The sequence below is a fragment of the Nestor notabilis genome, unplaced genomic scaffold (genome assembly GCF_000696875.1).
Source record: "Nestor notabilis isolate BGI_N333 unplaced genomic scaffold, ASM69687v1 scaffold11701, whole genome shotgun sequence".
In the NCBI taxonomy this organism is placed as follows: domain Eukaryota; kingdom Metazoa; phylum Chordata; class Aves; order Psittaciformes; family Psittacidae; genus Nestor; species Nestor notabilis.
Genome location: NW_009913398.1, coordinates 1 through 17,936, shown reverse-complemented (window position 1 = coordinate 17,936; position 17,936 = coordinate 1). Strand labels below are relative to the sequence as shown.

The 17,936-nt window shown below is 39.7% G+C and overlaps 1 protein-coding gene across 1 annotated transcript in view; it reads right to left on the bottom strand.

Annotated features, from left to right (window-relative positions):
- The window catches only part of LOC104412454 (cyclin-dependent kinase 6), a 123,948-nt gene extending 107,470 nt beyond the window's left edge, over positions 1–16,478 (bottom strand). Inside the window, exon 1 of the mRNA XM_010023182.1 lies at positions 16,246–16,478. Within this exon, the coding sequence (XP_010021484.1) occupies positions 16,246–16,478 (233 nt within the window). The remainder of the gene's footprint in view (positions 1–16,245) is intronic.
- Positions 16,479–17,936: the final 1,458 nt, after the last annotated feature.

Genomic DNA, 17,936 nt, shown 5'->3' with positions numbered 1-17,936 from the left:
AAGCCATAGATGGATTGTTTTATTAATGTAATTGTTTTTATTTCAAGAATAAGCCAAGAGACATTGAGAGCTGAAGGAGTTACTCCTCATTATTTTCTCTAATCCATCCCAAACCCTACAATCATCCTATTTACCTCTAGAGAAAAAGCACAGAAACTTACACCACAGCTGATGGTCTTGAGCCTTTGTACAGTTGACTGAAGAGGCAACACTACACACAGTACAGGGCCCACAGAACCAGCATGGTCTACAAAAGCCTTTTCTGGCTGTGATCAGCTTGCCCGTTCCAGTGACACGCTACTATTTATTTCAATTTCCATCTTTTTTCCATCTAATGGAAATGATTACCTCTCTTAGGTCTTCTTTAACACTTCCATTTATTTTCTATTTAAATATGTAGTCAAGGAAAAGACAAATTTTCACACTGTGAAAGATATGTAAACATACTGGAGATCATTATATATATACAATTTTTATATGAACTATCATGCTTATTGCACCCCGGGCAAATATGACATACATGCAAGCCATGAGATGCTGCTTGTCACCTTGCAGCAAATGCAGAGCTACTATGAGAGCTATGGCCCTGGAGCTCTTCCTTACAATGCATTTTAGTTTGTGAGCCTCACCATCACCCCAGGTCCCTGCAGCAGTAGGGAATTCGTGAAATAAAACTCCTAAGTTATTCCAGGAAGCTGACCTCTACCATTTTACACAGGATATTAAATAGACCCCAGCTGTCTCCACTTAGAAGTGACTTAGCTGGTATGTTTTACAAAGGTCCATTCAACCATTTTCTGAGTTATCACAGAATTGAAGTGACTTTCTGTGAAGAAAAACTGCTGGTGATTGATTTCCCTTACCTACTTTTCCTGTAGGCATGTCTTGGTTTTCAAAGACCACAACTGGCATCTGTATGTTCATAGAATCATAGAATAGTTAGGGTTGGAAAGGACCTTAAGATCATCTAGTTCCACCCCCCCTGCCATGAGCAGGGACACCACACACTAAACCATGCTGCCCAAGGCTCTGTCCAACCTGGCCTTGAACACCTCCAGGGTTGGAACATTCACAACTTCCTTGGGCAACCATTCCAGCGCCTCACCACCCTCACTGTGAAGAACTTCTTCCTTATATCTAATCTAAACTTCCCCTGTTTAAGTTTAAAGCCATCACCCGTTGCCCTACCACTACAGTCCCTAACGAAGAGTCCCTCCCCAGCATCCTTGTAGGCCCCCTTCAGATACTGGAAGGCTGCTATGAGGTCTCCACGCAGCCTTCTCTTTTCCAGGCTGAACAGCCACAACTTTCTCAGCCTGTCTTCATACAGGAGGTGCTCCAGCCCCTTGATCATCCTTGCGGCCCTCCTCTGGACTTGCTCCAGCAGCTCCATGTCCTTTTTATGTTGAGGACACCAGAACTGGAATGTTCTGAAATAAGAATCTGTGTCTGAAATATGAAAAAATTTGACTGGGAAATAACTGTCTCAAGTCCATTTGGAAGAAACATACACAGTAGAGCTTAGCTTTTTTTTTCCCCTGAATAGAGGAAAACACAGTAGTTTTCATTTCCATGAATGCCTCTGTACACAAGCCCCAATGGCATATGACTATTGCTGTACACGCAGCACAGTGCATGTGATTTCATTCCCGAAGGCAGAGAAGTGACATGGATTCAGATTTTCCGAAGCACAAGAATACTTTCTCAGACTCGTGAAAGTGACAGTGATCAATATATTAGAAATGCCATGATAATCGTGTATTCCAAAAAATTTCATTAAATTATTTCAAGAACTCAATGGACTCTTTAAGAAGAGCCTCCATTTAAAAGCTGAGAAAATGCTATTGCAATAGTTTTGTATAAAGGATGTGCTCTGGGATGAACGAGTTCTGGAACTGAGTGAATAATGCAATTTAAAGATGGCAATTTCATGACTGAAAGAAGAAAGATCAAAGTGCTCTTAAATTTTACAAGATCTGAAAAATTTTTAGAAGGGTCAATATTAAAAGAAGACACATACTCCCATCATGTAACTATTCCCTAAAGCCTTTAAAAACACATATTTGTTCTCCACACAGGAGGAAAAAAAGTCGTCTGTTTCAAAAATTAGTCTGCTGCTTTTAAATATTGACATCACCTGTTGAATTGCCTGCTGCAGTGGACTGTGCCCCAGTTAGGTTAAGCCATTAGATGTTTACTTTTTCGGATATTGCCTGGGCTCTTTGCCACTCACATCAGGCTTTATAATTTTCATTTACTCTTTCCAGAACACATTTAATAGAATTTACTATTTTATTATACTTAGGAGTGAGATGGCATTTCAGTTCCAAGTTCCAATTTTCAATGTCATGTAACTTTTTAGAAACAATTAGCTTTTGGGATGGATATTTTTCCTGGCTTGCCCTCATTCCCTTTCAATTTTTTTCTTTTAACTTGAATAAAGAAAACTGTTCAGACATTTTAAAAGCACAAACTTCAAACTAATTGCAGTCCCATGTTTTACAATCCTCATCCATGTTACAAAATAATAATTCTAAACTTCCTGGTATAACTGCAATAAAATCTTGGGATTTTCATGGGTTTTTTTCCACATGCACACAAACATATGTAATATGCATATCCAAACAACTTAAAAGAGCAGCTTATTTGCTTTACTAAATTGTATTGTCCTTGTGGTTTCATAATAAAAAAAGCTGTTTTCAAACTCTGTAAATCAAGCCATTAAAGAACTGGCTCCAACAGACAATCAATGTAAAAAAGGAAGAGCAGAACCTGTTAGCATTATTGATCAATTTTAATTTTGTAGACCATTACCAGCAGCGTGGGCTGACACGATTTGAGGTTATGGAATAACAAAACTTTAAGTCAAAAAGAAAAAAATTCCATGAGATAACGGTGTTGTACCACTGCTTTCCAAGCACTCAGGTCTTGGATCATTCAGAGTGGAATATGCATTAGACACCCAAAATTTCCATTTACTTGCAATTGTACAATCACGTCATTTGCTGGAAAAGAAATCTGAGGCAATGAAACTATGTGCAGCATCAGAATTTTATCAATAATGAGATACGTAGCCCACTTAGTAGCAAATTCTGTATGAGACCAGTATGGCAGAGTGAAGAGAAATGAGAAAAATACACAAGAGAAACTACATCTGAGAAAGCTTTGAAAGGTGCCTTAAACCACTCTCACGCTGCATAACTGGCCATGTCAAACACACATCCAACACTCTTCCTCTTGTAAAAGGTTAGTAAGTTTTGACCAAAATGGCTTCTGCTGGAGTTTAAAGTTGTCTAAAGTTGTCTATGTCCTATAACCAGGGAATGCCCATCCATTCCAGCTACTCCCTGTTCCCCTTAGTACTTTTATGCCAAGTGCAAACTAGAAGCAGATTGTCTGAAGCCAGTACATTTCATAGAAACCCACACTCTGCTATTAGGAAAAGTACATAATTTTTGCCAACTGATAAAAAGTGTCTTATACAAACCCTTACCACCAATCCATGTACTTCGGTAAAAAAAAAAAAAAAGCTCCACTACAATACTAATTTCTTATTTGATCTTTCTCATAGTTCATGTGCCCTTTGAATAGTAGCTTTTTGTTCCCCCACCCTGCCAAGTAATTTCCTATTTGCTTTTGTAACTTCTCTTATTTGCTGGACAAACTCCCTGCTAGTGTTTCCACTTTCCACCTTCAAAAGTGAACCATACTGACTGGCATTAATCTCATCCAGCTGTAGCAGGCTATAGCTGGGTGTCTACTCTGTATTAGCCACCTGGGATCTCTCTGCAGGCAACAAGAGAGAGGCAGCCGTTTCCAGAGGGCAATTCACTCTGCTCCAGGGTGGGCATGGAGGGTGAGTGGGATTAATTATTCTCAGAAAGCTCATCCTCTCTCTGCACTCGCTATGGGGAGACTCTAAATGACTTGGACGGAGTATACTTCTAATAGTCAGATGGTTAAAGTTAGATGTCTGCTCACAATTATCACATATAGCTGGTTTATTCTTCTATGCATGGCTATGGGTACCTTCTGTGCATCTGTCACGATATCCTGGCGCAGAACTGTAGAGAAAGTTTGGTGTTTCCCTTTGACATCCCTCATCCCTCTGGAGACTTTGAGAAACAGAAATGTTTAAACTGTCCTGCTGTATCTAGCACCCAGGAAGAAGATACAGATCCAAAGCAGCAAACAGGATTTCCAGTGACTCAACAGAGCATACACCAGGGAAGGTGTATGACCCAAGTGACAAAATGTGCCACTAAAAATCTCTATTTAAGTACCTACCAAGCTAAAGCTAAGCATTTTCGTGTCCTTCCTCTTGACTGTTGAATTTTTTATTACCTCCTGTTTCTTAATCTCTCTTTTCTAAAGCCTATTGTTACTACACCAAGCTTTGGAACCATCCCTCTCCTAAAAATACCAGATTTAATTATTGTAGCCATTATGACTGTGTGTCTTGACTATAAGAATTTCTTAATCCAGCTATTGCAAGTTACTTCAGGCTATGCAGACAGTGATCTCTCTTCCAGTATTCCAGGAACAGCTGCTTCACTGATGGTGTCTGTAAGATATGTCTTTAAACCTTGTCTGATTTGTCCATTCTATTATGAACAGTGGTTGGAATTGTTCTTTATTACTGTTTTAGTCAGTTTAGTCAACTTTCCAGCATCTTCCCGAACTATAGGCTCAATATCCTTTCGCTGGTCTAGAGTATGGCTGAATATCTAAATTTCCTTTTTATGACTTATGCTTTGGTTCTGCAGAATGGTCTTGTCCACTCTCAACTTTGGGTTACTGGACACTAAGCAGTCTGAAATGTATTTTCTTACAGGCATCACAATATCCTATTGATTTGAGACATTACACTTAAAATGTCCTCTAAAAAGACTCCCTCATCAGAGTTATTAACCTATCTGGGTTTTATCTACAGCCACAAATACCTTTCACTTTCAGTCAAATGGCTTACCTGACTCTTCCCTGCAACTCTGAAGCATTCTTGCTGTTGTACTGCCATGGTCTTCGGTTTCAGTCTCATTTCTGTTTGTGTTTTTCCACTACTTCATTAATATTTGCTTTTGAAATAACTGTCAACTTTAAAAGATGTTTTAATCTCACCAAATAAAATTAAAACTTAATAGAATTTCTTGGTTTCTTAAGTAGAGAAAACCATGGATAATAAGCAGCACAGAATTAAGTAATGCCAGGTAACTCTTTTTTTTTTAAATGCTCTTACAAACATAAAGGCAATGTGATGAACGGGATACTGTGTAATGAAGAGATACAGGTGCTCAGTTCTGCAGAAGTACTAACTTGTCTGGGCCATTACAAGAATGAAAATCTTTTAAGCTTGATGAGACATTTAATTCTGATTTTCAGGCTACAGTCATTCAGTCATTGATTCAAACCTGTCTGGATATGGGTATTACTGCTCTGAACAAAACTTGTTGCTCAGCATTTTATAAAAAGCAGAGATGAACATGAAGGCAAAAACTTGATGAGAGATGTCTGTGAGGAAACCACAAGCATCAGTGGTAGGCCTATCTCCATTAACAATCTAGAAGGTTATCTAAGGATAAACAACATACTAATTAGAAGTGCAGATGCTGCTCAATCTCTATGTCATAAAGATCACACATACAAAGTATGCTGTTAGATAAAATTAGCAAAATGAGACTCACCTTATAATCTACTTCCTAGTAGAGGAAAATAATATAGGTCATTAATGTTTACCGCCCTGAAGAAACCTGGAAATCAATAATAAAGGTTCTAGCACTGTGCTAGTGAATAACGAGTGAGACATAAACTTTAATGCAGTACAGCAATCAGGAAGTCTCTAATTGTAGTTATAAAAGCATTTTCTCTTGAAGCAGGGAGATGCACATAGCAATAAAGTGACCATGTCTGTGATGTGACCTGGAGTTTGGGGATAATCACAGCGTTGTACAAATTGCCTAGGTGACAACACAGGGATAGACATCAAATATTTCAGAAGGTACATACTAAGGTAGAAGGGTGCTAAAAGGGAATGTAATTAGGAGGAGTAAAACGGGCCAACAGAAACTGTCCATCTAATTAAAAAAACCTTCTAATTAAAGAACTATTTTTATAGCCCAGTTTGGTGAACTCAATAACTGGAGCATCTAAAATCTGAATGGTAAAGTCTCAAATGTGTGTGCTTGACGGGACACCTCTGCACAGACCGCATTTCCTTAATGCATTTTTGTTCATCTTAACATTAGACATTTATGATTTGAGCAACCAGAGCTTTTTGAATCAGTGTAGCTCTATGGACTTAAATTCACCAGCAGAAACTCAAGCCTTAAATTTACAAGTGCATTTTTGGATTAGCTGGAAGATGTGGATCCAATTCCTTTGTCAGTAGCGAGTGTTAGGCTGCTCACATAGATGAAGAGTTAACTGAGCATACTGGTTTTCAGAACATAATACAAAAATAACCAGAAGATCTTCCTTCAACTGTAATTTTCCGGTTAAAATATTGCATATATGACGATCCACTACTGCAAAGTCAGAGCACTTAAAGAACAGAACGATCTTTTCAGCAGAATACCATCTGACTACGATTTATTTAAGTTCTGATATTTATTATGACATACACTGATACTCTAGACAGCCACAAGAGTTTTTCTAGGAAAATAATTTGATCACCACTGAGGGCAACTGAAAAGCAAAAATAATAATACATAATACTGTAAATCTGAAGAATCTAATTTAATCTTTAATATGCAACATAAACCCCCATCACAATATATTTATATGATGAGGAAAGGGGTAAAAAGTCAAAGCTAGGAGAATGACAGAATGTGGGAATCTTACTAAGACTTACTGAAAGTGATACAATTTTTACAGTGATACAGTATATCTATGAGAAACCCACCATATATCTATTTATATGTTGTTTTTTAATATAACTTTATTCAAAATGCTGTTCCTAGGGATATTTGAATTTGTTGTAAATAAATAAAAACCCTTTTCATATCCTGTGTTTTTAAAATTACATCTAAATTAAAAAAAAAAGGTATGATCATGTATTTCTATGCATTAAAGGTTTCCACTTTTCTGTAGGAACACTCGCAAGGATTCCAATTCCTTGTCATAATGAGTGAAAGTTAAATGTGACATTCAATAGCTTCACAGCCCTCCCTTTTTATGGGGAAGGAGCAGAATGGGCAAAGTCCTCTAAGGTTGTTTCACTCTGGCTGTAGCTGTGTGTCCAAAAGAGTCCTCCCCCAAACATCTAAGCACAGTCAGTACATTCCCAACTCCTACTGCCAAGTTAAAATGAAAACGGTCTTAGTTCAGAAATGATTGAGGTGGTTTGCTCTAATCAAATTAAACCAGCCAAATGTTCTTTTCAAAGGTAACTGTCTACTCTGCAGCTGTATGCAAAATACCACATCAAATGTGGAAAAAAAAAAAGAAGAAAAAAAAAGTGATAGAATTCTATCCTTACAGTAGAGCCCTGGCTCCACAGATGAAGAGAAACAAAAGCACCAGTGCAGCTAGGAATTACATTCACGGAAAGCTCCTGGAAATATGCTAAGTTAAGAAACACTGAACAAAGTACTGAAATTTCCAGTTTATAATTAATTGATTTCAGGGAAAATGGAATTCTCTGACATTGTTAAACAGCAACAGACACCTTCAGTTATTCGTCAGAGTGGCCACACTTTGATATTAAAAGACTAGCCAAAGTTTCACATAAGAGAGAAAAAAAACACATAGGCTTTTCCATTCTATTTCTCACTTCCTTTCCCTGTTTCTATCAAAATATGTAACATTCTGCACTGACTAATGTTGCAAAAGTCCAACCTCAATAGGTTTAATTTAAACTCAGTATGATTCATCTGTACTAGAATCGAGTTTTCAATCACTAAATATGGGAAATTCCTGCAAAGATGAATTCATATACAAGTTATTTTTTTTTTTTCTTTTACTAAGAAAAGACTGGTCACCTGTTAATGATAATGCAGAGTGATTACTAGTCAGTGTTAGTAGGAATGCTTTTAAAACAACATGGACTAAGGTTTTGCTAAGTTTGTAAATTGTTTGCTAGGTATGTCATGGGAAACCTACTCCAGGGCAACTCTACCAATACCAGCAAATTGGCACATTCCACTACGCCCTGTACTCAGGTATCTGAAGTCATCACCTGGTCCTAAAATTATGTAGGATGCTTCTTAGAGAAGAGACCCATCTTCTTCTAAAGCCCTAAAAAGACATCTAAAGCATCATATGGAAATGTTTATCGCTCATATAAAACATTCTTTTTTCCGCCTAAAGAAAACTTAACTGTGGTATTAGAATTTTAAGCCCTGATTTTCAAAAGATTATTTCATAGAATATTTCCTCGTGAACATTTTCAAAGGATGGGACAATTTTTCAAAGGCTAAGGGTAAATAAATGAATGGGAAAATCAATACAATACTTTGGATGCAATGAGGTATTTTGAAACAGTTCAGAAATCAACAGCCACATTTCCACACTGATGATCATCTCATCAAAAGCTTCCTAAATGGAGGCTTCCCAAATGGAAAATGTCAAAGTACATGATGGAAAAAAACACTCCCTGGAAAATTCTACAGTGGTTTGTTTATTAGTTACAAATGCTTTATCATTTAAAGGTATGGCTGTTAAATAATCATACAATTGTAATTTAGAATGTTTTTCAGAATACGAGAAAAATACATGAAGAACTGATACAGGAGGAGAAATTTCCTCCTCTGAGTGAAAAAACACAGCTTAGTTGTTGTATACGTACACAGGCACAGAAATCTTTTGGTAATTTCATAGAATCATTAAGATCAACTTGCTCAGCAAAACTGGAAAACAGCTAGATTTTGTACAGAAAGTAAAAAACAGATGCTCTACATACAGCTGCAAACTTTTGGGATGAACAATATGACGTTTTATGAAAAAATTTTAAAACTTCAGAACTAAATTAAGTCAACTACTTGAGAACACTTGAGGCCAAATTCACATTACTGCTGTATCAGTTTAGTTACACTATTTAGTCTGCATGATTTATTTTAACTTTTAATAGAAAATTCTCTTGAAGTAAGGCTTCAGTTAAGGTAATATATGAATAAGAATCAGTATCTGTGATTAATATTCTTACGTCTATTGTCCCTGAACTCTGTTCAGAAAAGCATTTTAAAATTCAGTGCATAGTTAGTATCACAGATATTTCTGTTCGATAATGCACTTACATCTGTGCTAAAACTCAAAGAATGATTTAAATCCCACCGAGTGACTCACCTAGTGCTTTTTTAAGTCACAGCCTGAAGCCTACTCTTTTTTCAAACACCTGGAAAGTGAGCACTTTCCTCCTGCCTGTTCTGTTCCGCACTTCAGCCAGCGGTAGGTACCATGAAGCAAACTGGAAAGTCATAACTAATCTACCCTGGCCCCTGTTTTCTGGTGTGAACCATCTACTCTCCTGTCTTTTTCAAGGCTCAGTTCTGAATCCTAGACCCTGCTCTGTTAACCCACAGTATGCCTGGCAGTCACGGGCTGTCATCAGCAATGGTTGTGGCGAAATGAGTTGGTTTTCCATTCTGGGCAGCACCCAGCAAGACTAGATCTCTCAAGAACAACACAGACACAACCATCCACAGATTTAAAGAAGGAAGGGAGCACTGGAGGTAATCTAAAATGACTAATATTTGCTCACGCAAAGACTGGAAATATGTTTTTTGTAAAAACCTTAGATTCAGAGTAAGATAAAATACTTTTTGAAGACAGCTTGTACTCAGTCCAGAAACAAAAATTCCTAAGGCTCAAAAGGCTATTTTATATTCAGACCTTCCTTCCTGACATGCTCTTATCTTGTCCTGTTTCTGGCAGACCATGCATCCAAACTAAATCATCATATCCATTACTAACAAACAATCCGTATCGACAGGAAGAATATCACTTATTTCCGCTGTACACACTTATTCTCTGTACTGCAGCATTGCAAGCAGATGATGACAGGCCCCCATTCATATGCAGTCACTTCACAGTGTCCCCTGTCAACTTAACAGACTTCTCTAAATCCTGCCTACTGCCAAACCCTGTTCAGTGTTCCCCTTTGCCCTCTTGCCATCATAGAAACCACATTTCTAGGTAGGCAGTCCCTCCCTCCACAAGACCTTTGCAGCATCCCTCCTTGCCATGGTTGGTCACTGCAGGAACCATCTCCCTTCCCCTCCAACCACTGCTGCTCTCCAGCCTGGAAATGCCTCTCTCCCGCCAAGGCACTTCCCGTCTTCACATCTGTCTTGAAGACCATCCTGTTTGTGTTAGGCTAAAACTGACTCTGAAGCTCATTCAGTTTTTCCTTCCCATTACTCATCCACCTCTTCTACCTCAGCTGAGACTCATCTGCCACATTAATTCCCTCTAAGCTTGGCAAGTTTCAAGTTCAGTTTCTTCTGCTTCGCTCCATCCCTGCATCTTATTTTACTCTTTCGGTGTGCAACACAATCCCTGTACCTAGCCATATAGAGGTAACCGTTTCTTTCTCTCCAGAGAAAGCATCTGTCAGGGGCCTGACAGATGCTGTATGAGTGGCGCTACATAAAAATAAACTGCATCACACAATACAGCACACCGCTGATCTGCAAGAATTATGTCACGCGCTACAAGTTTAACATTAGCTTGGCAGAAAAAGGAAGTAAGGAAGGAAACAGAATTCACCGGAGACAAACACCCCCGAAAATAGAAATGTTTCACTTGACGGGATGGAATATCTCAATGATTCTGAAAAGATCATGCTTTAAACTTATTAAGAGCACAGTAATAAAGCCAGCAGCCAGTATCAGTGTCACCACAAACTGGAAAGAGAAACAAAATTAGCTACTGCATTTTGAAATTCTTTTCTCTCTGTATGTTCCCATATCATTTCAGTTTAATAAACAGAACAAAGCAAAACAGTTCAAATTGCCTTCCAAAAGGTTAGCTAGGTATTGCTGGGCTGCTACAGATACATTCTGAATGCTCTCCGTAAGGTTAGAGAATTTTAAGACACTTATAAAAAGACACCTTCTAAGTATAACACAATTTAAAGCACCAAGCCATTACACAGTTCTGGGACCTTTGAGCAGAGTCAAGTGCTGGTCTTTATGTGAGGGCACATAGGGATAGAGAATCATGTGTGCCCCATCCAGTTCCCCCCACTTGCAGGTTGCCTTGTGGAATCAGTTGATGGGCTCCATGAAGTACTCAAGTGCCAACCAAGAGATAACAACATGGAGCCCTGGACTGCAAAAACAGGGAAAAAGCAACATGACAGTTGTCACGTTGTGCCAGAGAGGACAGCTTATAATGTCATTTATGTTTCAACGATACAAAATAACACAAAATCTTGAACATGGCATAATTGTGCAAATACTCGTCATTACTGGGTTTCCCCCCGCATCGATCTGTGTACCAAAAGGACTGAGGAATACACTTCCAGCTCAGAGGATCAGCCTGTTGAACCTAAATCAGTAAGCTGGGGCACCTATTCTGCAAAGAAGGACAGAACTAAGATTAATTCTTTATTATATGCTAATGATGACCTTGAATGGCAAGATTCCTGACACTTACCTTTGAAATAACCCAGATTATATTCTAATGGATTATATTAAATGTAATTTTGATTATTTTAAATTTGAAGACTTATTAACCCATGGAAACACTAAAAAAGTTGTATTTGTCAAAAAAACTATCAGTCAGGAAGCAAAAATATACAGCTTTGAAGGTTTGCTCTATCTGCTTAAGGTTTAACACTATTAAAACTGTTAAATACGTATATATGTTAGAAAACAAGCACGGCAAGAGTTACGGTATTCTGTCTTGTACACCACCTTCTCAGAGTGCAAATTCACAGTTTGATGGATGATTAACATTAAGGGAAAATTATTCATCTGATTACCAGCAGGAGAGAGATAAAATGAACTCAATATATTGCTGAATTTAGCATTATAATCACAAGAAGAATTTTTACAGATACAGCAGCAGGGAATACTCCCAGTTTTACACACAGGAATTTCCTGAATCTAATATGTCATTTATTCCTGGCAAAGTCTGTCCTTTGTCTACATATATTTCATTTTTCCCAAACAGAACAGCACTAAGCTATATAAGTGTGGGATCAACTTTTGCCAGATTTGACTACCGTATATAGTAAAGCTCTAGGAAAGCATTACATCCTGTTATCTGAAAGGTGAGCTAGCAGAGCACCTCAATCATCCTACCAGTTACAAAGGACATTTCAAAGCCTACAACATACCTTATTTTAGAGCAATTCACAGTAAGATTTACTCTTGAGGATTCTATTTTTAACTTTGCTTTGTGAAGATAAATAGAATAGACCAAGGTGTCCTTGATGCAGGGGAACTTTAACCAAAGGCAAATGTGAGCAGGAGAGGATTTTAAGCACACAGAATTAATCCTTTTAACTGTATTTTCCCCATGCCTTTCTGTGTACTGTTTTGACAGTCTTACAAAAGTTTAGCTCAGTCCTCCAGGCCTTATTTCCACCATCACAGTCAATAGCCCAGAGACTTCCACTACCACCACTTTTCTGATGAAGACTAGACTTCCTTTCACTTCTTACCTTGCACCTCATTTTATTTCATTCTGCAGTGAAGTCTTATCTAACTTCATTATCTATCGTTGTAAAAACAACTGTGCTGCAAAAAATGTGGCTTTTCATTGTACGAATATGGAAATGACAGACTTGGAGAGAAGGAACACAAAACAAAGCTCTCATAATTAGCAGTAGTATGGAAAAATAGGATAAATATTTGTTTAAAATTATTCTGCGCTATTTAGACATTTCTACTTCATGGAGAAAATTCTCTTCCATCCCGAATGCCAAGCACTGGAACCCTCTAGTGCTCCAAGCATTTCTCAGGCTTTGAGGAAAGGAATCTACAACCGCTATGACAAACCTGGGCTGCAGCAGCAGTGCTGGTCCTGCATCCTGGCTCCATGACCAACAAAGCCATTGACCTCTACCTCTGCCTAGCAAGTACTGGGTCTTTTCCTTATCAAAACGTGCTCCACATTCAGCATTACTTCAAGGAGACTGCTGAGCTCCCAGCTGTACCCTCTGGAGACACCCTGACACACCATCTGAGATCAGCATGATGTCTAGCATAACTTCATTAGGCCTGTGACTTCTGTCTGCCATTGCTGTCAGCTGATGCCAGAGTACCACAGCTGAGCACAGGGTGTATGTGCCTTATCTGTCTGAAGTCTGTCTAAACTTTGACTCACAGGATGACTGTTGGTTTGCACTAAGCAACTCATGGATCACACATGCCATTACTCAGAAGTAACAGATTCAATCTTGCATTTGCAATTCTCAATTACTTCTCTCAGCCTAATTGCTTGTAATATTCAGGAAAAAAGCTAGATGTCCCTTCAAAATCAAAAAACGTCTTGATTTCAAATATTTGTGTTGTTACCCCAGTGCTCTGAAAATTATGTACATTTTAATCCAGCATATAAACAGTGCCTTTGACATTATTTTTATTTAGTAGCCTGGCCTTTATACCAGTTTCCAAAATGCATGCCCAAACAATGAGCATTTTTGTGAGCATAACATGCTCAATAATTAAGTACAGCTAGGTCAGCTGTTGAGAACTGTAGAGCTTCTTTTGCAGTATTTCCTTTTCTGAGTATATTTACATAATACAAAAATAGACATTTAATTTCAATAAATTACAACCTCTTCTACCGTATTTTGTAACGGAACAGAGGCATTTAAATATTTTCAAATAATCCTTCATATAAGGATATGATTTCAGTCACTCCAAAGTGCTACTATAGTTTCATCTGCTCTGCAGATTAAAAACATGCACAACCGAGGGAGTTTTTAAATAGCATTCCTCACATTTCAGAAGAGGTAATGTTTGAAATTGCTCCTTATATTCCCCCACCTGTCTACGGGAAAAAGTGTGCAGCCAAGGTCCCAAGCATCCCAACATATCACAGACAAACCCCTTGTGCCTGAAGTACTGATTATGGCAAAAGACTCCACACCACCACTGTGAGGACCTGGAACACATGTTCAGGGATTTTTATATTGAAACTACATTCTCATATTGCTGGTTGAAATCCTGCTTGCAGAGAACAAATTTTCATTCAAACTTGTAAAAATATTTTAAGCTTCAATATGTTTATGCAACGTTATGTCAGGATTGCACTACACTTAAGCCCAAGCAAAACAAGCCTGCAGCTGCATAGCCAGTTCATCAAATAGCTCTTTGGAAAACAAGAACTTTAGTTTCAAGGTTTTGCTGCATTCAGAATGAAAGAGCTCTTTAAAAAAATCTTTTACTTCATATGGAAAGATCTCAATGGCAGAAAAATTCCTAAGTACTGTTATCTTGAATTATTCCCAAACGAGGTTTACAATTTTCAAGTATGTAAAAGTCTAAACCTGGACAACTAAATCCTCACATACTTATTGGGCTGGATTTCAGAAATTTTGAGAACTCTCAATTATCTCGCTACTGCCAAGGAAGAACCTTGTATGTTCTCCTCTGGAAACCAAGCCACTTGGATTTGGTGATCAAATACAATACGCTGTGCACACAAATATCCCACCACTTTGAAATTTACTGACTAAGCCTCTGGCATTACTGGGAGCCAGTCAAAATAATACTTATTAACCAAACTGTGGATTTGCTTGATACACAGTGGGAAAGTGTAAGTTGCAGCCTGTATCCCATCACTCACTGCAGTGAGACTGACGATGTGCATTCCGTTATCAGTATTTCAGAATACCTTTTGCCTATTCAGTTTCGACATAAATCACAAAATCATAGAATCATAGAATATTTAGGGTTGGAAGAGACATAAAGATCATAAGTTCCAACCCCCCTGCCACAAGCAGGGGCATCTCCCACTAGACCAGGTTACTCCAAGCCCCATTCAACCTGGCCTTGAACACTGCCAGGGATGGGGCAGCCACAACAGTGCAACCTGTGCCAGTGCCCCACCACACTCAGAGTAAAGAATTTATTCCTAGTATCTAATCTCAATCCACCCTAAAAGAAGGTAGACTGATATAATACGCTGGCTTGAGATGAACAGAAATTACCTATTCATTTTTGTATTTTAAACATTATTCTCTGTCTCACCTTTCCTTTTGTACCTACTATAAACCCCCTCATCCCAGACTGTAAAAGAAGAGGATCACAGCTACAAGCCACTCTGAAGGTCTCCTCTAGCTTCAGAGTACCTGTTTCTCTAGGATTGGAAGAGCCTTGGTGTTAGTGAAATCTAAAATATTTTCCTTTTGCTATGCAGTATTTGCATACAATAACACAAATAGCAGGAAACATTCTTGTTACTACAGCACCATATGTAAGATGCTGATCAGTTTCAAACCATTGCGTACCTGGGTATCTGCAAAGTGAAGCTTACTTCTTAAAGCTCATAATATTAATAAAAGATGCTCACAGGCTGCTGGAGGTTTCCAGCTACAGAAAACTGTAAAAGGTTACAGTGGGGCCAGCCTTACCACTGAGAGAATATGTTCCAGAACACAGGTCATTTATCCAGGGTTTTTGCTACCAACACAACAGAAAGGATATCCTGGGGCCACTGCCACCATTTTGCAAGCAAGGCCTGACATCTCTGCTGTTGCACTCTTGGCAGTACAATCATCAGCACACAGTGAAATTAGTACCAGTCAAACAGTATTCAACTACAAGGCTGCCTGCAAAGCTTGGAGTCTTAAGCTGTTACTTCTCTCTTCTCTTTAATATGATAATCTACAATTCTCTGTAAAACCATTTAAAAAGGTAGAATGCACATTCCACTACTGCTTTCATCTTCACTATTTCAATAATGAACAGAGCTGCTAAAAATCAGCTGCAGCTGGCAGAACTCATACTTGAGACAAAACCAGGGAGACGTTTTTTCTCATTCTCTCTTACGCCTGAGGAAATAGCATATACATGGCTGCTTGCCCATCCACTCAAACACTTAAGTCACACACCTATGCCTCTGGAGATGGGTGTTTGTGTGTGTGGGAGGCAATGCACAGGGATGAGGTGAGGTCTGGCAGGCAGCACCATGGCCTGCTGAAACCTCAAACCACATTCCATGTACACAGTTTAGTGCTTACTTCATCCACAAACCCGAACTAGTGTCCAGTCCATTTACGTACCCAAACTCTTGCATGCCCAATGCATGTAATAAAAACCCCCACTGATGGGGACACCTGCCCCATTTCCTCACCTGACCACATTGGGGTGCTCAAACGTCTCCAGGTGCCTCAAAACTGCCACCTCTCGGATGGTGGACAGCGGCATCCCCTCCTCGCTGGTCTGCACCCGTACCCGCTTCAGTGCAACAAAGCGGCCGCCGTTCTTCAAGTCTCGGGCTTTGAACACCTTCCCATAGGCTCCTTCCCCAATCTCAGCCACACATTCATACTGCTGGTCAGCCAGGCTTGTGCTGTCCTTATCCATGCTGACACAACTCCTCTTCCTCCCGTGCTCCAAGTGCCTCAGGGTGGCTCTCAGTCTCACTTGCTTTCTGACAACTAGTACGTTGTTCACGTTGGCAGACAGGCCACGCACTTGGTACCTCTGCCAGAGGGGCAGTAGGAAGCTCTTGCCCTCCTGTTCTCGGTCCTCTTCTGTAACGGCCCCAGTGTGCCTCCTCTTTCGGCCACCAGGAATTATCATACAGTCTTTGGGAGCATTGTCTGTGTGAAGCCAGTTAGATCTGGAGGACAAACCAAGCAAGAAGTGAGTTTAGTTTACTTTGTTACTTAGCACTGTTTAAAAACCACGAAAATTAAGCTAATGTAGTAGATAACCACATGCAAAGCAAAAATGTGGTGCAAAGGAAGACATGAACCAGCAGGGAGACATGTATCAGTGTCCCTGCATGGCTGATACAACACTAGAAGGTTATCATGGTCTGAGCAGAAGGCTGTAACACACAGCCACAGATCAGCTGCGTGCTGTGGGATCTGAGTGTGCAATGGGCTGAATACGATGACTCCAACACATGGGTGATGGGGATGGCAAAGCTAACTCACTATGCATGGCAGTCATGTCCAGCAACTCATGTCAGCATTGCAAGACCCAAAGCTTTTCTTCAGTGTACATGGTGGAGTCTTGGAAATATATTCCATGCTATATCACTGTTACTGTTATTTGTAAATAATAGTATTTGGAGGTTTTGGCCTTGATCTGCTCTCCCCTGTGCTAAGTCCTTCATGAATACATCACAAGAGACAAGTTCCTACCTTGAAGTGCCTGTGGGGAGGAGCAATATGTACATATTGAACTGACGATTATGTTACCAAGCATCATATGCTGAGGTAGGTTCAGAAATATACACTTTAGCAAAGTTATTGACACACAAGGATTTTGTCTGCGGACACAGCTACTGCTGGCTGTGTGACTGGCAGCTCAGCTCCTTGCACAGCAGCCCAACAAGACATGGTCTTCAGGAACAGCACAGTCTGCTGCGCAGCACATGAGGCTGGAGAGCGGAAGCGCTTCCTCCTGTATCCAGTTCCATCCATGCTTTCTGCAGGACTGAGGGCAAATACTCTCCCCTCACAAATACTCTCCCTCTCCTCCTCCCCGTGGAGCCTCCCTCTCAGCCCCCCTCCACATCAACCCTCTCCCTTCCCCCTGCCCCTTTTTAATATAATGATACGGTCCCTCTGGGGCTGTAACACTCTCCTACGCAGCGTTTTCATTGGGCTGGAATTAAAGAGCCCCAGAGATCTCAGTCGGGGATCCTCTACCCGGAATCCACGCGTAAAGCCAGGGACATTTTGCACGTTTATGCTGATCTTACACCTTATTCGCAGACGAAAGGCAGAGCAACCTGAAGGAAACCCGTGCCCGCTGCTCGGCGCTTTTTCCCGGCTGCAGCCTGAGGCGACCCCGACCCCCTTCCTCCCG